The sequence below is a fragment of the Terrapene carolina genome, unplaced genomic scaffold, assembly GCF_002925995.2.
Source record: "Terrapene carolina triunguis isolate 2854851 unplaced genomic scaffold, T_m_triunguis-2.0 Scaffold85, whole genome shotgun sequence".
Taxonomy (NCBI): domain Eukaryota; kingdom Metazoa; phylum Chordata; order Testudines; family Emydidae; genus Terrapene; species Terrapene triunguis.
In genome coordinates, this window is record NW_020664436.1 from 56241774 (window position 1) to 56259788 (window position 18015).

General features: G+C 38.1%; 1 protein-coding gene across 1 annotated transcript in view; it reads left to right on the plus strand.

The window, feature by feature from the left end:
- The window catches only part of PTPRK (protein tyrosine phosphatase receptor type K), a 564673-nt gene that overhangs the window by 510422 nt on the left and 36236 nt on the right, over positions 1-18015 (plus strand). The window contains exons 14-16 of the mRNA XM_026649826.2: positions 6000-6138; positions 14796-14956; positions 17430-17465. Of these exons, the coding sequence (XP_026505611.1) occupies positions 6000-6138; positions 14796-14956; positions 17430-17465 (336 nt within the window). The remainder of the gene's footprint in view (positions 1-5999; positions 6139-14795; positions 14957-17429; positions 17466-18015) is intronic.

Sequence of the window (18015 nt, forward strand, 5' to 3'; positions counted from 1 at the left end):
GCTAAGTCGGTCTAAGTTACGCAACTTCAGCTACAAAAATAGTGTAGCTGAAGTCGATGTACTTAGAGCTACTTACCGCAGTGTGTTCACTGCGGTAGGTAGACTGCTGCTGCTCCCCCATCAACTCCGCCTACGCTTCTCGCTCCAGTGGAGTACCGGAGTCGACGGGAGAGCGCTCGGTGGTCGATTTATCGCGTCTTCACTAGACGCGATAAATGGACCCCGGTGGATCGATCGCTCCGCCGTAAGTGTAGTACAATATAAGAGAATTTCTAGGTAGGTCTCTCAGTCCCACTTGGTATGGTATGCCAGCTTGCTTGCATTAGTTTTAAATATATAATAATGCATCAAGCACAAATGTTGCTAGGGGCATGCACATCATTTAAAAAAAACCCACAGTAATGGAAGGCCCAGCTGTTTCTCCGCATTCTCTGTGTATACAGATGTTGCTCTTTTTTTCATGGAAATGGCGATTAGCCATATCCATTGCACCACCCTTTTCTGGAGATCCACATGTGGGTAGGTAGGATGTGTGGGACCAGGGTTTGGTAAAGAAGGCACGCGCACACACACACACACACACACAAGCTAGCGGTAACTTGGCCAGACGCTGTATTAACGTTTTAGTAAAGCCATCATTTAAAGAGGGCCTGGTCAGCAGCTGCTTGTCTGAAGAAGCCCCTGCAATGTTCTCCAGGGGACCTAGGAAACATTGTATATAGGCTGTCTCTACAGTGATGGCCCTTCAGCTATAGTGCAGTGTTGTCCAACCTTTTTGGCATGGGGGCTGAACATGCTGATTCAAAAAGGTCATGAGGGAGACTCCTTGGTGGGGAGCTCCCACAAATGTAGAGCTAGCACTGCCAGCTTCCACATCTCCTTCCCTATAGTCCTTGAAAAAGGAGTGTGAGTGGTCACAGCATGCTGCAGTTTAGCTATCCCCAACTAGCATATGGTCCCTTGGAGACCAAAACCAGGGCATCACACAAGGTGCTGTAACCTAGGCTGTGATAAAGAATCAAGGAGCTGTAGCTGTAGTTTCTCAGCTTCTCCTCATTCTCCTGTCCTGGGCTACCCTCAGTGGTTCCATGGGGGGAAAGGTTCATCGCTAGGCATTCCCCTAAGCTTGGGCAGAACCAATTGAAATCTACTCCTCTGGGCTCCCACAGACCCTGGGCCCTCCCCATAGTAACAGGAACTATTCAGACACATTAGTTTAAAAATCTCATGGCACAACTCAGGGATCACATTTTCAGTTCATTATCAAATACAAATTTTCTTCTTAATATGGTTACCCATAAGGCCCATGATTTAGAGCCTTGAGAGCCACAGTTTAGGCACCTGTGCTCTATAGGGAAGGTTATTAAGCCCATGTTGATTAAGTGAACAAAAACTCCTTCACCTTCCAGAAAGGCAAATAGTCTAACAATCTTTCATTCACCCAGGAAAGTCTTACAGAATACATGAGTCTGTCACGCAGTATATGTGCATACAGGAGTCTACTGATACCTATTGTGCAACTGGATTCCTTCAATCCCAGTACAACTTTGCTCAGGTGTTCTCAACAGACAGTTTCATCTGAAACTTTTTACAGTAGTCAGGTAAAAGGAATCTTTCTTTATTAATGAATTTGTAAAGCTTTTTAAAATCTTCTTAATTGTATCATGAACATCGCTCTGGAAAGTTAGTAACCAGAGAATAAAACTCAAATTGATAGAAAGCAGAATGATTTTTCTGGTCAGATGATTAAAACATAGAGCAAGTCACTCTGAAAAAGAACTGCTCATAAGAAAAATTTGCTTGTATTTCTCACAAAACCCCCACCCCCTGCCCATGATAGATTGACTCATTACCTGAGTTGCATGGAATACTAGTTCTCTGTGATGTTACCCAATATTGGCTGTTGAATCTAATCAGCCAAATTTTAGTTTTAATTAACAGTTTTATAATACAAGCATAAAATCATAATGTAAAACAGTTTTTCTTGATCAAATGCATCTGGACTTACTCATGGTACATAGTTACACTATTACTGCGTAACATGGTGAATACTCACAAAGTAATACAAATCAAAAATTAACATGTAAACAAGGCATAACATATACAGCAGGTTCAGTCAAACACAAGGCACAGTATATCCCACTTCACAGAGCAGGAACACCTATCATAAAATGCCATGAATGTTAGAGGGTAAAACACCAGGTTAAGAGGTTATATATACAATCTTGTACAAAATCTGTGGATTTAAAGCTGGCTTTTAGAAAGATTCTATTCACTAATAGTATCATATAAACCACCTTGCAAATCCTACTTGCCTTTTCTACTTGAATAACTTTGTTTGACAGAGTAGAATATCATTATTATTTTTCCTATCACCATCTCCTTAGTAAGGGTAGGTGAGTAGATTTCATGCCTAGTCTCATAAATTTTCTGACAATTGTGCAAGGTTACATGTAAATACTGAGCTCCAGAAGGAAGGAGAATACAGATAAGAGATGTGCTATAACTGAATCTCATACACGGTGATATCATTGAATTATTATAGTATCCAGCGTACAGTTCCATTATGTAAATAGGTGTTGAATTTTGAGGTGATTTTGTTGAGTATGTAATAAAAATTAGTTTTTAAAAGAAGTTCAAAGTGACTACATTTATCAGAAATTTGAGGGAAAATGTCCTTCCTCTGCTATTGTCTGTAGAAGGAAAACTTGCCACCCTCACCAACGAGTCGGGATCTTTTTTTAAGAGAGGCTAATATCTAGTATATGGTCCCATTAGACAGTAGTCTTCTTTCCTAGCATTATTAAATTATAGAATGAGCATTATTGACCATTAGTTCAGACTCTTCAATGTAAAAACAAAGTAAATGAACATGCAACGGATACCTACCTAGGCCTTGGCAGTTGTTCTAAGGGCTTGTACGGAGTGCCACATTTTGAACAGTTACAAGGACCTGAGCTCTGATATTTCTCATGGAATATAGCCAATAAAACACTGTCACCTAAGCCAGGAAAACAGTTAAACTCCTGAAGCAATCTTTTCTTCACATTGCTTGAGAAACGTTTATTTGCTGAGTTCATATGATGGCTTTTGAAAATGAGATAACTGCATGGCTCATGAGATACTTTTAATGAAACTTAAGTAACAAACTTGGCATAAGGGTTACTATAATAGAAGTTAATATAACTGAGCTCTTGTTCTTTCCTTCCTGTCACTCTCCTCTGCCTCCTTTCTAAGTCACCATGAAAACACCACCATCCCCCTCAGTGAATCAGGCCTATATTCTACCTATCATCTTTGATGCAGCTGTCTCTTTTGATGATCACATTCATGTCATGTCTAAACTTTTCTGCTTCTTCCTACACAAGAAGGCCTTTCCTCTCATTCCACCCAGCGAAAACTTTTGTCCAGGCCCTCGTCATTGTGCATCTTGACTACTAAAACTTCTTCCTACCTACGCATGACACAGGCTATCTTATCCCACTCCAATTGATTAAAAAAAAGCTGTTGTTATTAATCTCCTTTGCTTATTGCTCTGAATACATCTCCTCCCCCACTTCATGTCTCTCCACTGCTTCTCCCTTCTCCATTGCATCAATCACAAGACACTTCTCTTTACATTTAACACCGTACAGCTCTTAACCTTCCTTTGCCTTCTGACTCGAATACATTATCTAATACATCCCTCACATCCACTCTGCCAGAGGTGCCAGACTCCAGTGCCCATTGATCCAATTTTCCCTCAGTCACCTTTGTGCTTTCTCCCACGCCAACCCCTATGTCTAAGAGGAGCTCCCCCTTAAACTCCATTAAAACACTACATTATCCTCTTTCAAGTCCATCCGTAAAACTCATCCTTGTTATGGTGCCCATAAAAGACTCAACAATGGCTAGGCAGCTAGTGTGCTATGCTATTTATGCTAAATATGATTACTTTATTGGTATATTGTCACCCTGTTAGGGGTTGGGGGATTTCGGGTAGGCTTCTGACAGCAAACTCCTGGTTTATTACTCCGGGTTATGTTGCCCAGCGGTGGGAGTCACTGGCCACATTGTCCGTCAGTGGGAGTAAGGGTACCTGGGCCCTCCCTGCTCTACCAGGTTCAAACCCTGGGCCCAGTAAATAGTAGTTCAGAATGTGCGGCCTAGGGTGGCAGGTGCCCCTACTCCTGCTCCCTGGGCCACTTTCTACCCCGGCTTCTGTTCTTCTGTTGGCGTCACTGGTTCGCCCCTGGGTCCCTCCTGAAGTCCTTTCTGTCTGTGCTCCAGTGGGTCTTCCTCTCGCAGTCACCTCTTGTTGTCGTTTACCTCCGTGATTGAAAGGTCTGGAGCGGCTTGGCTGTGAGGCCTGGGCCTAGCCACGTGGGGCCTCCACGGCTTCTTGGCAGGAGCCTGCAACATACAACTGCTCCCCTGGTCCTTACTGAGCTGAGCTGCTCCATTTTGAGCTCTGCCTCACTATGAGCATGCCCAGCAGGGGCGTCTTGGCCCAGATCTGCTCCTTAACCCTTTTCTTTACCAGTGTGGGGTTTGTACACCCTCTCTCACATCCCCATCCACTTCCCCATTTGCTTTGTCCACTTGTTGTGTCTCATCAGAGCTGTATGCCAAGACTGTAAGCTATTTGGCACCGATACTGTTGATCCTTGTTATATATGTTCAACTCTTAGCACCTTGATCTCTGATTGGAGCCTCTAGACACTAAACAATGCAAGCAATAATAATAATAGTATAAGCAGTGGACAATAAATGTATTCTTCTGTCTATCCAGCCATATTGTTTAATCTTGTTTGTGTATGTAAATATGTATATTTGTATATTAGAGAAACCAGGTGCGTGAGGTAATACCTTTTATTGGACCAACTTCTGTTGGTGAAAGAGATAAGCTTTTGAGCTTATGCAGAGCTCTTCTTCAGATGTGAGTATATGAAGCCCACTAGTGAGTCAGTGTTGCAGATCTCCCTCTATGCCAATCTGCAGAGGATATGGGTCCAGGATGACAAAATGATGAGAGAGGGGGCACTGCGCTTACCTGGTCTTGGGATGTATGCTCTCCGTAAGCAAGAGGAAGGAAAACCTAGATAAGGGACTCAGAAGACCAGGGTTCAATTTTCTGTTCCACCACAGATTTCCTGTGTGACTTTGGACAAGCATTTAATCTCTCAGTTCCCCATCACTACTTCACAGGCATGTTTTGAGGATAAATACATTAAAAGATTGTTAGGTGCTAAGATCCTGTGGCAATGGGGCCATATAAGATCGATAGGAAACTAGAACCGCATGAGGCATGGGGATGTAAATGAGGGAGGTCCCTAATATTGCAAAAATATAGCAATGGTTACATTGAAGTGTAGGAGATTATGAATTTTCATTTTTTTATTTGAAGGATCTAGTAATAAATAATTTAAATAATCTAGTAAATATTTATTTTGCTTTTTATTGTGCAAAATTTAGAGGACAAAGTTAAGTTTGGATAAGTGATGCAAAATGGGCAGTGTGAGTGGAGGATATGATAATGCAAATCATGATGGATCCTTGTAATATTCATTTTTAGGCACTATTTGGGGTGTTTTTTGGTGGGGGGAAATTGTTGTAAAGAAAGTAATATTGATTTTGGGTGTTAGCTGGAATCCATAAAAAACACATTTTCCCTCTGTTTTTTAATACTAGTGTGTGTTTTAAACTATATATATGCATTTGTATATCAGGTGAATACTATGAATTATTTATATATATATAATATATACACACACGATACAGCGTGTGTGATGTATCTGTAGAAGTTCACAATATGTACATCACACATGCATGTGCATATATATATATATATATATATATACATACACACACACACACACACACACAGAGTGTTTGTGCATGTGTTTGTGTACTGTATTAACAAAATGTAGAAACTGTCTTTAAAGAACTTTTAGCTCATGATAATTTTCCTGTCAGTGGTAATTATATGCTTTAAGTAACTTCTTTTTGGATTCATTTAGCAGCAGCAACAGAAGAACCAGAGGTGATTCCAGACCCAGCCAAGCAGACAGATCGAGTGGTGAAAATAGCAGGAATAAGTGCTGGAATTCTGGTATTCATCCTCCTCCTCCTAGTTGTCATATTAATTGTCAAAAAAAGGTAAGAATATTAAATTTTCCTGACTCTTGTTTCTTCTATACTGAATAATCCAAGAATATTCTTTCACAGAGCATTTCAGGGAAAGACAGTTGTCAGGACCAGTAGCTGAATAAAATATATGCTCAGCATTTGAGTGGATTCTTATTTCCTCTTATTAGTTATTAGAACACTGTTTTTATACTAAATTTTGAGATACTGTACATGTAAATAAAATGAGGATTGCTGTCATTTTGAGGTCTAGTAGCTTTACTTTTTTTGTTATTCATTTCTAAGTAGCTTTAATTTTCAAGTTGTAAAAGTATACAGGAGTGCATAAAAAAGATATCATTGAAATTCATGGATTCTTATTTATTTATTTTACCTTCCATATTGTAACCTCTATAGAGATTTGTTTCCATATGAAGTTATGAAGTCCTTATGAGTCCTTTGTTATAAATTATCTGACTTTTCTTGCAAAATGTTTTAAATATTTTTGATATATTTGGCTCCATTCTTGTAAATCTAGAAAATAATATATATATATATATATATATATATATATATATAAAATCACATTACATCATTATATTAATCTGAATGAAATTCAGGTGGTTTTAATACTTTTTATAGCCAGAAAACAAGCAATAGTGCCATCTTCTGGAATTATAAAATGATAACTGCACAAAAGGCTAATTTCATTTACAAGGTACTACAGTATACTACTTGTGCATTTTAATATGCTTAACTTTTCAGTACTTTCAACTCTTAACCTCGCATAAAATTTCTATAAATTCTTAGTCAGAACATCTTAACTATTATTACAAACAATGAGTCCCTCATTCCCTCTTTTTTCCTTACACCCAATCCTTTACCCCGATCCCTTTCAGGATGCACAAACCAGCATGTTCTGCTTAGAATGAGATCTTTTTCTTCCAGAGGTTTGTGCATTGCAGTTTTTTCCCCCCCTAGAATTCTTAACAAAGAATATATTTGTAAATGTTGCATATGTTAATCTGAAATGAAGTTTTCTATTACTTTTAAAAAGTAGAAAAACATTAAAATTGTGCCTAAGATCATACTATATGTTATAATTAATGGTTTCCATTAGATTTTTTTTTTTTAATTTATTGCCTCTTTACAATTACTCCTGGAGATATATAACTTGGAGAAGAAACGTCTGCATTAGAAACATTAGGTATGCTTATAGTATTCTGTGTTAGTTAGCTACATATGTGATTTTCCAAATAGTGCTTTCACTTCTCTCTGTTGTCTACCTCTGTGGTTGAGAATTATATGCATATACAAAAGAGCAAGTCATAATATTTTAAAAAGACATAAATTCTTATTATTTTCTCTATTTACACAAATTGTGAAGAGCAATATATAGATTTTTTTCAACTTTCAGCAAGGAATTTTGCTTGATCTGTATTGCAAGATATATTGCTGGTATTGATCTTTTCACCGTGGTCCCCTCATATTTGGTACAAGATTGTATGTGACTAGCTCCCCATTATATATTGCCAATCACTTCCAAACGGGATTGGCTAATCTTGTGGGTAAGAACTGCATAAAACTTCAAGGGGCATGTGAAAACATTCATTAGCAGATGTGTTCATTCTTACATTCCGAGCCTTCCTGAACTCTTGCTTTCACTAGTTTTTAAATGAAGCTTTAATTCCTAATGTATTAAATTGCTTGACGAAGATAAATTAACAATGTCAGTAAAATGATACTTTAAAACTTTTCTCCCTGTATGAAACCCTGCAAGCAATAATATGTTAGAAGTTATACTTGATCATCTGTCTAAAAATGCATAATACATTAAAACTTCTGTAACATTCTGTATTCAAAATAGGTGGGAAAATTAACCTATTTAATGAATCTTTAATGTTTGGTAATTTTTCACAATGATAGTTTAATTGGTCGTCTGTTGAATATATAAAGATCATTCAGTTTTTTCCCCTCAGGAAAAGTGGACAATTTTTTAGATCAACCCTTAGTCAAGGTCACTTACAATAAATATATAAAACATTAAGAAAATGGTATACACATACCTAAGTTAATTCAGTCCCTCTGGTGAATCAGGACAATTTGTATAATAAATCCATGAACAGATGGAACATCTCTTTCTCTCTCTCGCGCGCACACATACACACACTCTCTCTCGCACATGCAAACACACATTTCAGTTAGGTTTGGTGGGATTGAAAATTTGATAAATTACATATCAGCATACATATCCAGTGATTCCATAATGTAGTATCCCTTTTGATACTTGAGATTGATTATAGCTATTATATAAAAAAAATTAACAATACAATGAATTTACTCATTCCTATGGGTTTAATAAGTCTCATGTTAACATAGATCTCTAAATTTGATTAAATGTGGCTTTATCTTTTAATGAAGAAAAAAACCTGAGTGGTAAGCCGTTCTGTTCGTGATTTCACAAGTCTAAGAGATGATTTATGCTTTGCCTGATCATTTTGTGCAAATTGCTTTACGTTCAACTGGATGAAACTCTATTGGCTCTTACACAGTTTTACAAAGTAATCAAACTAAGAAAAGGGATACTGCATCTTTCAAATAGCAATGCCAGTTTTTTTTAATTGTTGGACTATTAGCAAATATACTTCATTTCCTTCCATTTATTTACCTTCCATATTTTTAAATGCTTAGCATGCATACATCAACATTTCTGACTGTCAGATTTAAAAATATAAAATATATGTTTGCATTCAGCAAATGTGTGTGTATATATAGGTATCAGTATACACATACATCTGCTGTAAAATGTGTATTGTATATGGTATGAGTGTACACATATATGTACATACAGTATGTTTGCAAACATATATGTACACCTGTGTATCAGTAAAGACTTTAAAATGTCTTCATTAAATTTAGTGGTTTTCTGACCAAGTATATTAATACAATCTTTAGTTTTTGTAACTGAAAAGTAAAAAGCATATTTAGTGCACAGGCTTTGTACACAGCTATTCCATTTATCATGACATTTAGGTAGTAATTGATCATCATACTATGCTGAACTTCATGTTGAAAATACATAATCCATTTAATTTTCCATTTTTGGCAGTAGATTAAATGTCAGCATGTAATTTTCTCAAGTGATCTCTCTCTAAAAACCAAATCATTTTTATATGCTAGTGTATTTTTTTAATTGCATGGCAAAGTAAAGCTAATCAGTGCATGAGCAAGTTGAAATGCTAACCGAAGAAACATGAATTTTTCAAATTTTTTTTAACACACATTTCTCTGCTTTGTTCAATGTGACGGAGTCACGCTTTTCATTCACCATTGCTTCTCTTTTTCCACTGTCTGTGATTTGCTTGCCAGGAGGAGCTACTATTCTTACTCCTACTATCTGTAAGTAGAAAATGGGTGACTTACTACTTTACATGTTTTAAAGATGCAGTATCCCTTTTTAAAAAAAGAAAAAATACAGTCTTTATAATGTTGCTAAATTTCAATTCTTGATATATTTCCTTGGTCTTAGGGGGTCTAAAGGTTCCCTTGTGGTTTTCCTATTTTACCTTGTTTTTTTTTTAAAGGGATATTGTATTTATAACTGTATATTGAGATTTTTACTCTTTGCCTACCTTTTTTTTCCATAATTATCATTTTAGTTAGTATAGTCACATTTTGATTTGCATTCTATATCAAACTTACACATCACACTACAAAACGTCTTGTGTAGTAGCTCTCGCATAGGGAACCATGGTTGTGAATCACTATTTTTTGTTTTTATTTAACACGAATAAGTCAATGTAGAGAAAGTAGGTTTGCAGCTGATATTGCGTAACACCTGTAGTATGCAAATCAGATGTAAATTTCAAACATGTAAACAGGCTCTTGCATGCTGCCTGGAGGGCAGGATGTTTACAATGGTGGGAGCAACCATGGGAATTGTTTTTACAAAAATGTCTGTTGTATACAAGGTCTTTCTCTATTGCTCATATGGCAATCTGCATACGCAAACAAAAGTATTATTTTATACTGTATAACAGAAACTTTGCTTCATTGTAGCAGAATTACATTTTTGTCTGTCAACCAAATGAATTTTTGTAAGATCTGTAATGATGTAGGCATTGATTGAGCAAAGTGCTTGAGCATGTGCTTAACTTTAAGGATGTGCATAAAGTCCCATTCATTTCAAAGGGACTAAAGCAGTGGTTTTCAAACTGTGGGTCACAACCCAGTACTAGGTCGCGGAATGGAAGGCATTGGGTCACGGCGGCTCTGGTCAGCACCACCAACTGGGCTGTTAAAAGTCCCGTTGGTGATGCTGCCCGGCTAAGACGGGCTAGTCCCTACCTGTTTTAACACCGTGCTGCACCCCAGAAGCGGCCAGCAGCAGGTCCGGCTCCTAGGCATGGGGGCCTCGGGGCTCCGTGTGCTGCCCCTGCCCCAAGCACTGGCTCCGCAGTCCCATTGGCCGGTTCCCAGCTGGCGGGGGCGGTGCCTGTGGGCGGGAGCTGCTTGCACACCTCCACCTGGGAGCCGACCTCCTGCTGGCCACTGCCAGAGCACAGTGCGGTCCGCAGTGCCAGGACAGGTGGGAAGCCTGCCTCTGCACCCCTGCTGTGCCACTGACTGGGAGCCACCAGAGGGAAGCCCATGCCCCAACCCCCAGCCCTGAGTCCTCCCCAAACTCGGAGCCTCTTCCTGCACCCCAAACTCCTCATCCCCGGCCCCACCCCAGAGCCTGCACCCAGAGCCCTGACCCCCTCCTGTACCCCAACCCCTGCCCCAGCCCAGAACCCCTCCCGCACTCCAAATCCCTCATCCCCAGCTGCGTTGGGTCGCGGGCATCAACAATTTTCTTCAACTGGATCGCGAGAAAAAAAGTTTGAAAACCACTGGACTAAAGCATGTGCCTGATTATGGATGCCCCTCTACATTTTTGTTTAAACAGGTTATTTACTTGACTTCATTTAATAAACTGAAAAAGCTAAACAAGCTGTTGTAAACTAACACTGCCGTTCTCTACTTCATTGTGATGAATTGTAATTTCCTTGTTAAATAAGAATTGCTTCAGCCAAAGATAATTAACTGCATAGTTTCATACTATGATAGAGCACTTTTTCCCTCTTGACACCCCCTGAAACACGCACCTGCCTTAGGTTTATGCACTTGGATCCTTTGATAGACAATGAGAAACATTTATGCTTCTGTCAGTCAAATTGCTTAACTGTCTGACTGGATGTGCCTTTAGAAAAGATTAGGCCTACAAGGAGTCAATAAATTGCAGTGCTAGAATACAATGGGCCTTTTTTGAGGAAGTTGACACAAAGCAGAAGAATTAGTAGTAAACTACTGTTATACATTAATAAGTTGTAAAGCTTTTCAGTGGCTGCTGATTTATGTAGCATAGCTAGCAAATTTTGTTACAAAGTGGTGCTTTAAAAGGGGGCTTAGTGTAGCTGAGAAATTAGACTTAACCTTTTTTGTTCCTTTCCAGAGGTGGCCTTTAAAACTAGGAGCCTTACAAATGGGAGGTTTAATGTCTGGAAAATATCTGAAAAACTTTGATACTAGAAAAGTAGAGTCTGAACTAGAAATGCCAGTTTCAGAAAAGCTTTGACAGAATTAGAGAGCAGTAATAAATTTGGAGCATTTTCAGTTCTGGGGCTTCTATTTTTACAAATTTAAAGGTTTGTTCAGCTGGAGTATTACATAAACAAACTTTGCTAATTACTCTAAAAATGCTTGCCTGGAGAAAACCTATATCATAAAGTGTTTTAAGGAGACACCAAAAATGTATTATTCACTAATGGAATCGTGTGAACTTGTTTATTTTTGGACATCAAAATTCTAAATTTTTGACCCCTCCGGCTTTAATTAAAGAATAATAGTCTGAGAAGATCTTCATGACTTCCTTAACAGACTGGTGGTTGTTAGGATGAAAGTATCAAGGAGAGGAAGGAGTTAGATCAATCTAAAAATTTTCCCTGCTTGATTATATGTGAGACCAGTTCTCAGGTCTGCTCTGCCATGTCTATCTTCAACACTTCTTGGTGGACCTTAAAAGCTGAATCAAGTTTGTGAAACCTGAGAAACAGACTTCAAAGGAATTAGTATCTAGTGGAGAGATAGCCCCACTTCCTATTTCTGGACACCAGGGTACATCATACTTCCCTATTCTGGTCTGTCCTAAATCCTAGCACATACCTAGCTGATGGCATACATAACCTACAGTAGTGTTTTCCTCACTAACCTCTCCCGTGTAGCTGCAGAATATTGAAATTTTGCAGCCAACACTAGAAGGCTCTAACAGAAGTTTTATCCCATGAAATACAAGATAGATATGCAAATTGTAAAAGCATTTAACACTATAGTAATAACATTGCTTTTGGACAGAAAAAGATCATGAAATTAAACTGCTTTTAAAAAAAATTAGATTTTCAACATACAGTATTTGCTATGCTGATTACCTCTTTTCTATATGGTGCTTGTGGTTCATCCAAGAAGACCATGCTAAATGGTTATCTTAGCCATACTGCTTTGAGCTATAGTTGTTACTACAATAATAATTTTAAATATTTTATCATTGTGATGGGTTGGATCACAGAAACGCCCTTTGGAGCTGCCACCTGATGTGCCAAGACTACTTCTGCCCCTGCTTTCCCTCTGCCAGCCTGGGAATCCAGCACCCTGTTTTGCTGAGCCAGACACACCCGTCTGCTCCAACACAGACCTAGGGTCTGAACCAAGTGCCCAAAAGCTGCAGACTTAACTGAAAACAGCTTACAGAGGTGTGCTTGTCTCTAACATTCAGATGCCCAACTCCCAATGGGGTCTAAACCCAAATAAATCAGTTTTACCCTGTATAAAGCCTATGCAGGGTAAACTCATAAATTGTTCGCCCTCTATAACACTGATAGAGAGATATGCACAGTTGTTTGCCTCCCCAGGTATTAATACATACTCTGAGTTAATTAATCAGTAAAAAGTGATTTTATTAAATACAGAAAGTAGGATTTAAGTGGTTCCAAGTAGTAATAGACAGAACAAAGTAAGTCACCAAGCAAAATAAAATAAAACACGCAAATCTATGTCTAATCAAACTGAATACAAATAATCTCACCCTTAGAGATGCTTCAGTAAGTTTTTTCCTCAGACTGGACACCTTCCAGGCCTGGGCACAATTCTTTCCCCCGGTACAGCTCTTGTTCCAGCTCAGGTGATAGCTAGGGGATTCTTCATGATGGCTCCTCTTTTTGTTCTGTTCCACCCATTTATATATCTTTTGCATAAGGCGGGAATCCTTTGTCCCTCTCTGGGTTCCCACCCCCTCCTTCTCAATGGAAAGACACCAGGTTAAAGATGGATTCCAGTTCAGGTGACATGATCACATGTCACTGCAAGACTTCATTACCCACTTGCCAGTACACATGTATACAGGAAGACTTACAGGTAAAACAGAGCCATCTGCAGTCATTTGTCCTCGTTAATGGGAGTCATCAAGATTCCAAACCACCATTAATGGCCCACACTTTGCATAATTACAATAGGCCCTCAGAGTTATATTTCGTATTTCTAGTCCCAGATACAAGAGTGGTACATTTATACAAATAGGATGATCACACTCAGTAGATTATAAGCTTTGTAATGCTACCTTACAAGAGACCTTTTGCAAGAAGCATATCCCAGTTACATTATATTCACTCATTAGCATATTTTTATAAAACCATATAGACTGCACCATCACAATCATATTCATTAATATAATAAAATGTATGTAGATCATTCATAAAGACCTAAAGAACACTTTATGTAATATCTTGCACATTTAAGACTTTAAATACAGTAGTCTTAAAATGACGACTATAACCTATTGGCTCTGACTTCAAAGGGCAATGAGTCACTTGCAGTGCTGCATTCATAAGGAGAGTTTCTTGAACTATTTCCTCAATGTGCAATTCATGTGCAGCGACTGTTAAATTTTGGTTTTAGCTATACAATTCAGGGTGCTAAGGCATATGTGTGTGATACATTCACAGTCTGTGGTTGCTCATTCAAAAAATCTAGTGTTCTCAAATTGCATAGAATACAGATTTTTCTGAACAAAAAAAGTTAGCATCAGGAAAGATAAAGAAATCTCATACCATTTAGTATTGTGTATGTAAAGGGAAGGAGCAGCTCCTAACATGAAATGTACCATTAATCTGCTTTGGATAATTATGTTGTGTTGTTGGATTTCTTGGCTAATAAAGTAATCTCAGTGGTAAAATGATTTTTCCCTAATAGGAAGAACAGGGAAATGGATTATCCAGTTATAAAATCAAAATGTAGACTTAAATGGGGATGGTTGATAAAATTGCATGTACAGATGATACTTATTTATCATTTTAGTTAAAATATAACTACAACCTCTAATTTGTTTATATTAGTATAATTACTCTCTGGCAAAGAATTAATATCACTAGGTACGGAAATAAGAACTTGCATATTAAAGTATTTATGCAGCGTAAATATTATATTCTCTCTTTCTCTCAAGGAGCAGGAAATATAATTGCAGCTATGCTTATTGGATCATCGGCCTTTGCTTGTTGCCACCAAGCCTCACTCACATGCACCGTTAATTACTATAGCCGGTGTTAATGTTTCATCAAATATTAAGGTGTTTTGGGTTTTTTTTTTTCTTGGCTGGGCAGCAAACTTGCTAAGAAACGCAAGGACGCCATGGGGAATACCAGACAAGAAATGACACACATGGTGAACGCGATGGATCGGAGTTACGCTGATCAGAGCACCCTTCATGCAGAGGATCCCCTCTCAATCACATTTATGGACTCTCATAACTTCAGCCCCAGATGTAAGTACAACAGCGCTAGATCCTATTGACTGTAGTTGTCTATAAGGGAATAGGAAAGGCAGATTAGTGTGCTTTTCTGGTTTGTTGCGTATAGCACTGGTTCTCAACCAGGGGTATGTGGAGGTCTTCCGGGGGGTACACCAGCTCATCTCGATATTTGCCTACTTTTACAACAGGCAAAAAGCACTAGTGAAGTCAGTGCAAACTAAAATTTCATGCAGACAATGACTTGTTTATATTGCTCTACACTGAAATGTAAGTACAATATTTAATATTCCATGGTAAGAATGAGAAAGTAAGCTTTTCAGTAATCCTGTGCTGTGACACTTTTGTATGTAAGCAAGTAGTTTTTAAGTGTTGTGAAAGTTGGGGTACACAAGACAGATCCGACTCCTGAAAGGGGTACAGTATTCTGGAAAGGTTAAGAACCACTGGCATATAGGACCAATCTACAAATGTAGATTTCAGTGGGAGATAAGAGAAATAAAAGTGTTTAGAAAGGAATGCTTATGTATAATGAGTTGGGAGTATTTTTCCATAGGAGTGTGTCGTCATGTTTGATATACTTCCAACCAGTTATAGTTAGTACTGATTAGTACATCTTCTAGAGTTGATTCTGTGTTTTTTATAGCACCTTTTTAAATTGCATTCCAAAATATTATTTTCCCATGCAAAGGCATTGTATACCAAATTATTAAGTAATGACTACTTTGCACAATGTCTGTAACCATAATCAATTAGCTCTTTTTTTTTTTTTTTTTTACATGAGCTCCAAATAAGTTTCTCCCTTTTGGAGGTGAGGAGGTTGCAACAGGGAACAACAATTCAACTTCCCATCCTTTTGTAAAATGCATGTTTGCTACATACTTATATTTCTGTGAAGACAGGAAAGGTTACTACTGAAATGTGTAGTTTTGAGGATCGACACCCCACCCCCAGACACACACTCCCTTACTATAGTACTTATAAGGTCATGACTCAGGAAGGCATTTAAGTCTCACTTAAGTCAATGTTGAGGGTGTGATTAAGTGCTTTCCTGAATCACGGTCTATATCAGTACTTGCAAAAACTTCATGATTCATTTCAGAACTAAGTAGTAATTATAACAGTGATCTTTGATCTGTTGCATTATTGCTCTTTAATATTGTTGGGGAAAATTTAAAATGTAGGTGATAATGTCAAAAATTAGTTTTTAACTTTTCTGCACTTGGAGGCAGTTAGAACTCTGAGCAGAAACTCTCTTGGTGGTTTGGCAGCATTGTGTTATATTGTGATATAGGAAACAAAATTGGGGGGTAATCTTAGATCTCGCTGTTCAGGTCAGTCCAGCTCAATATGTGGTGGAGACCACATTCTTTAAGCATCTCCTATCCAATTTCAGTTTAATAGCAACCTAGCTTGCCACTTCTGTATGGAGTTAAGGTGCTATACTAGTGGCTGTGTACAATTGTGGCTAGAGTTGGTCAGAATTTTGCCAGCGACTGCTAATTCGTCAGAATCTAAATAGAACTGAGGCAGGGCTCCTATGGCAACCTGCCTGCCAGGCAAATTTGGCAACCTGCCTGGTTTCCTGCCAGCTCTCTCACCCAGCTCCTCAGCAGCCAGTCTGGAAGCCCTGGGAATGCTGGCTTCCAGGGTCTGCAGTTTTGGAGCAGCCAACCAGGCAGATTGCTCCATGGCTCTGACTTTATTCCATTTTGCAAAAAATTTTGAATTTTTTTGTTCTCGTTCCAAATCAGAACAAAATCAGATTTTGAAATATCAAAATCCTCCATGAAATGGAATACATTTCTCCCAACAGCTCTAATCCGGGCCTGTAAAATCCTACCAATTTTAACTAAGGCATGGTTACATCAGTATGTGCAGCGTTTCCTTGTTTTTTCCCTGTACTTACTATAGGAAATACCTTGAGTACTACAAATAATGAGGCTATTAACTGTAAATATTTATTTAGTTTTCTAAGATAATTGGCAAGCTTTTAAGGAACACCCTTTGTTATTGGAATTGGGGTATTTGGGAAAATGTTGCACATTAAGGGATGGGTTGGGTTGAAAAGGAAAGGCATAGTTCTGTAAAAGTGAGCTATTATGTTACTGCTAATGAAGACTAGTGAGGGACCATGTCCCTTCCAGGAATAAAAGCTTGTTCAATTAAATGCATATGATATTTTATTGGACTTCATTGCAAATAAGAATCTCTTCTGCTTGTATCTTTATACTTAGGAACATCATTGCCTAATTTAATGCAGCTGAAGTTTATTTTGTTTTAGCTATTAATATAAATATACTGCACATAAGAGATACCTTTTCCCTTCTGTTATGTATGATGTCCAGTAAACTGGAAGTATACATTCTCTGTTTGCTGTAACAAAATTAATGGGAGTTTCACTGTGCATTTTATCATGTTGTTTTTCTTCTTAAAAATACACTAATTGAGGGTAATGTATTTCTTCATGAGCTTTGTTTTCCTGCAGTGCCCAATGATCCACTTGTGCCGACTGCTGTGTTAGGTGAGGACCTAGTCCTTCATCCTCTGTTCCTGCATGGATTTCATCTCCTTGCATGGTTTATAGCTCTGTCAACAAATACATTGTATGCAGTATTGAAGCTGCTTGTTTTAGATAATAGATAGCCAAGCTATTATCAGACAATGCAGGTATATTCATCTCTATACTCAATTTATCAGCTCAGTTAAAGTTGAAATAAGTGTCAATGCAAAAAAACAAACAAACTTTAATTCTTGCATTTAAAATTACTCTGAGTGCTAAGTGAATAGGAGCAAAATGATAACAGTTGTAAAATGTTATAGGTATTCACCTCCCCATGGCACTAGGACTAATCCAGATGAATCGATCTGTAAGGCTAGAACCTGGGGGGGGAAAAAACAAAACAAAAACCTGTATTAAGATTAGATAGCACCCCAAGCTCTATTTTCTAACTAAAGAATTGGGAGGAGGGGGAGATTAAATATCTAATATGCAGGAAAGATTAATAAAATCTTGATTTATGCTTTCCACCCTTTATGTAATTACGGTTTTCAAATGCCCCTGAGTGATAGGC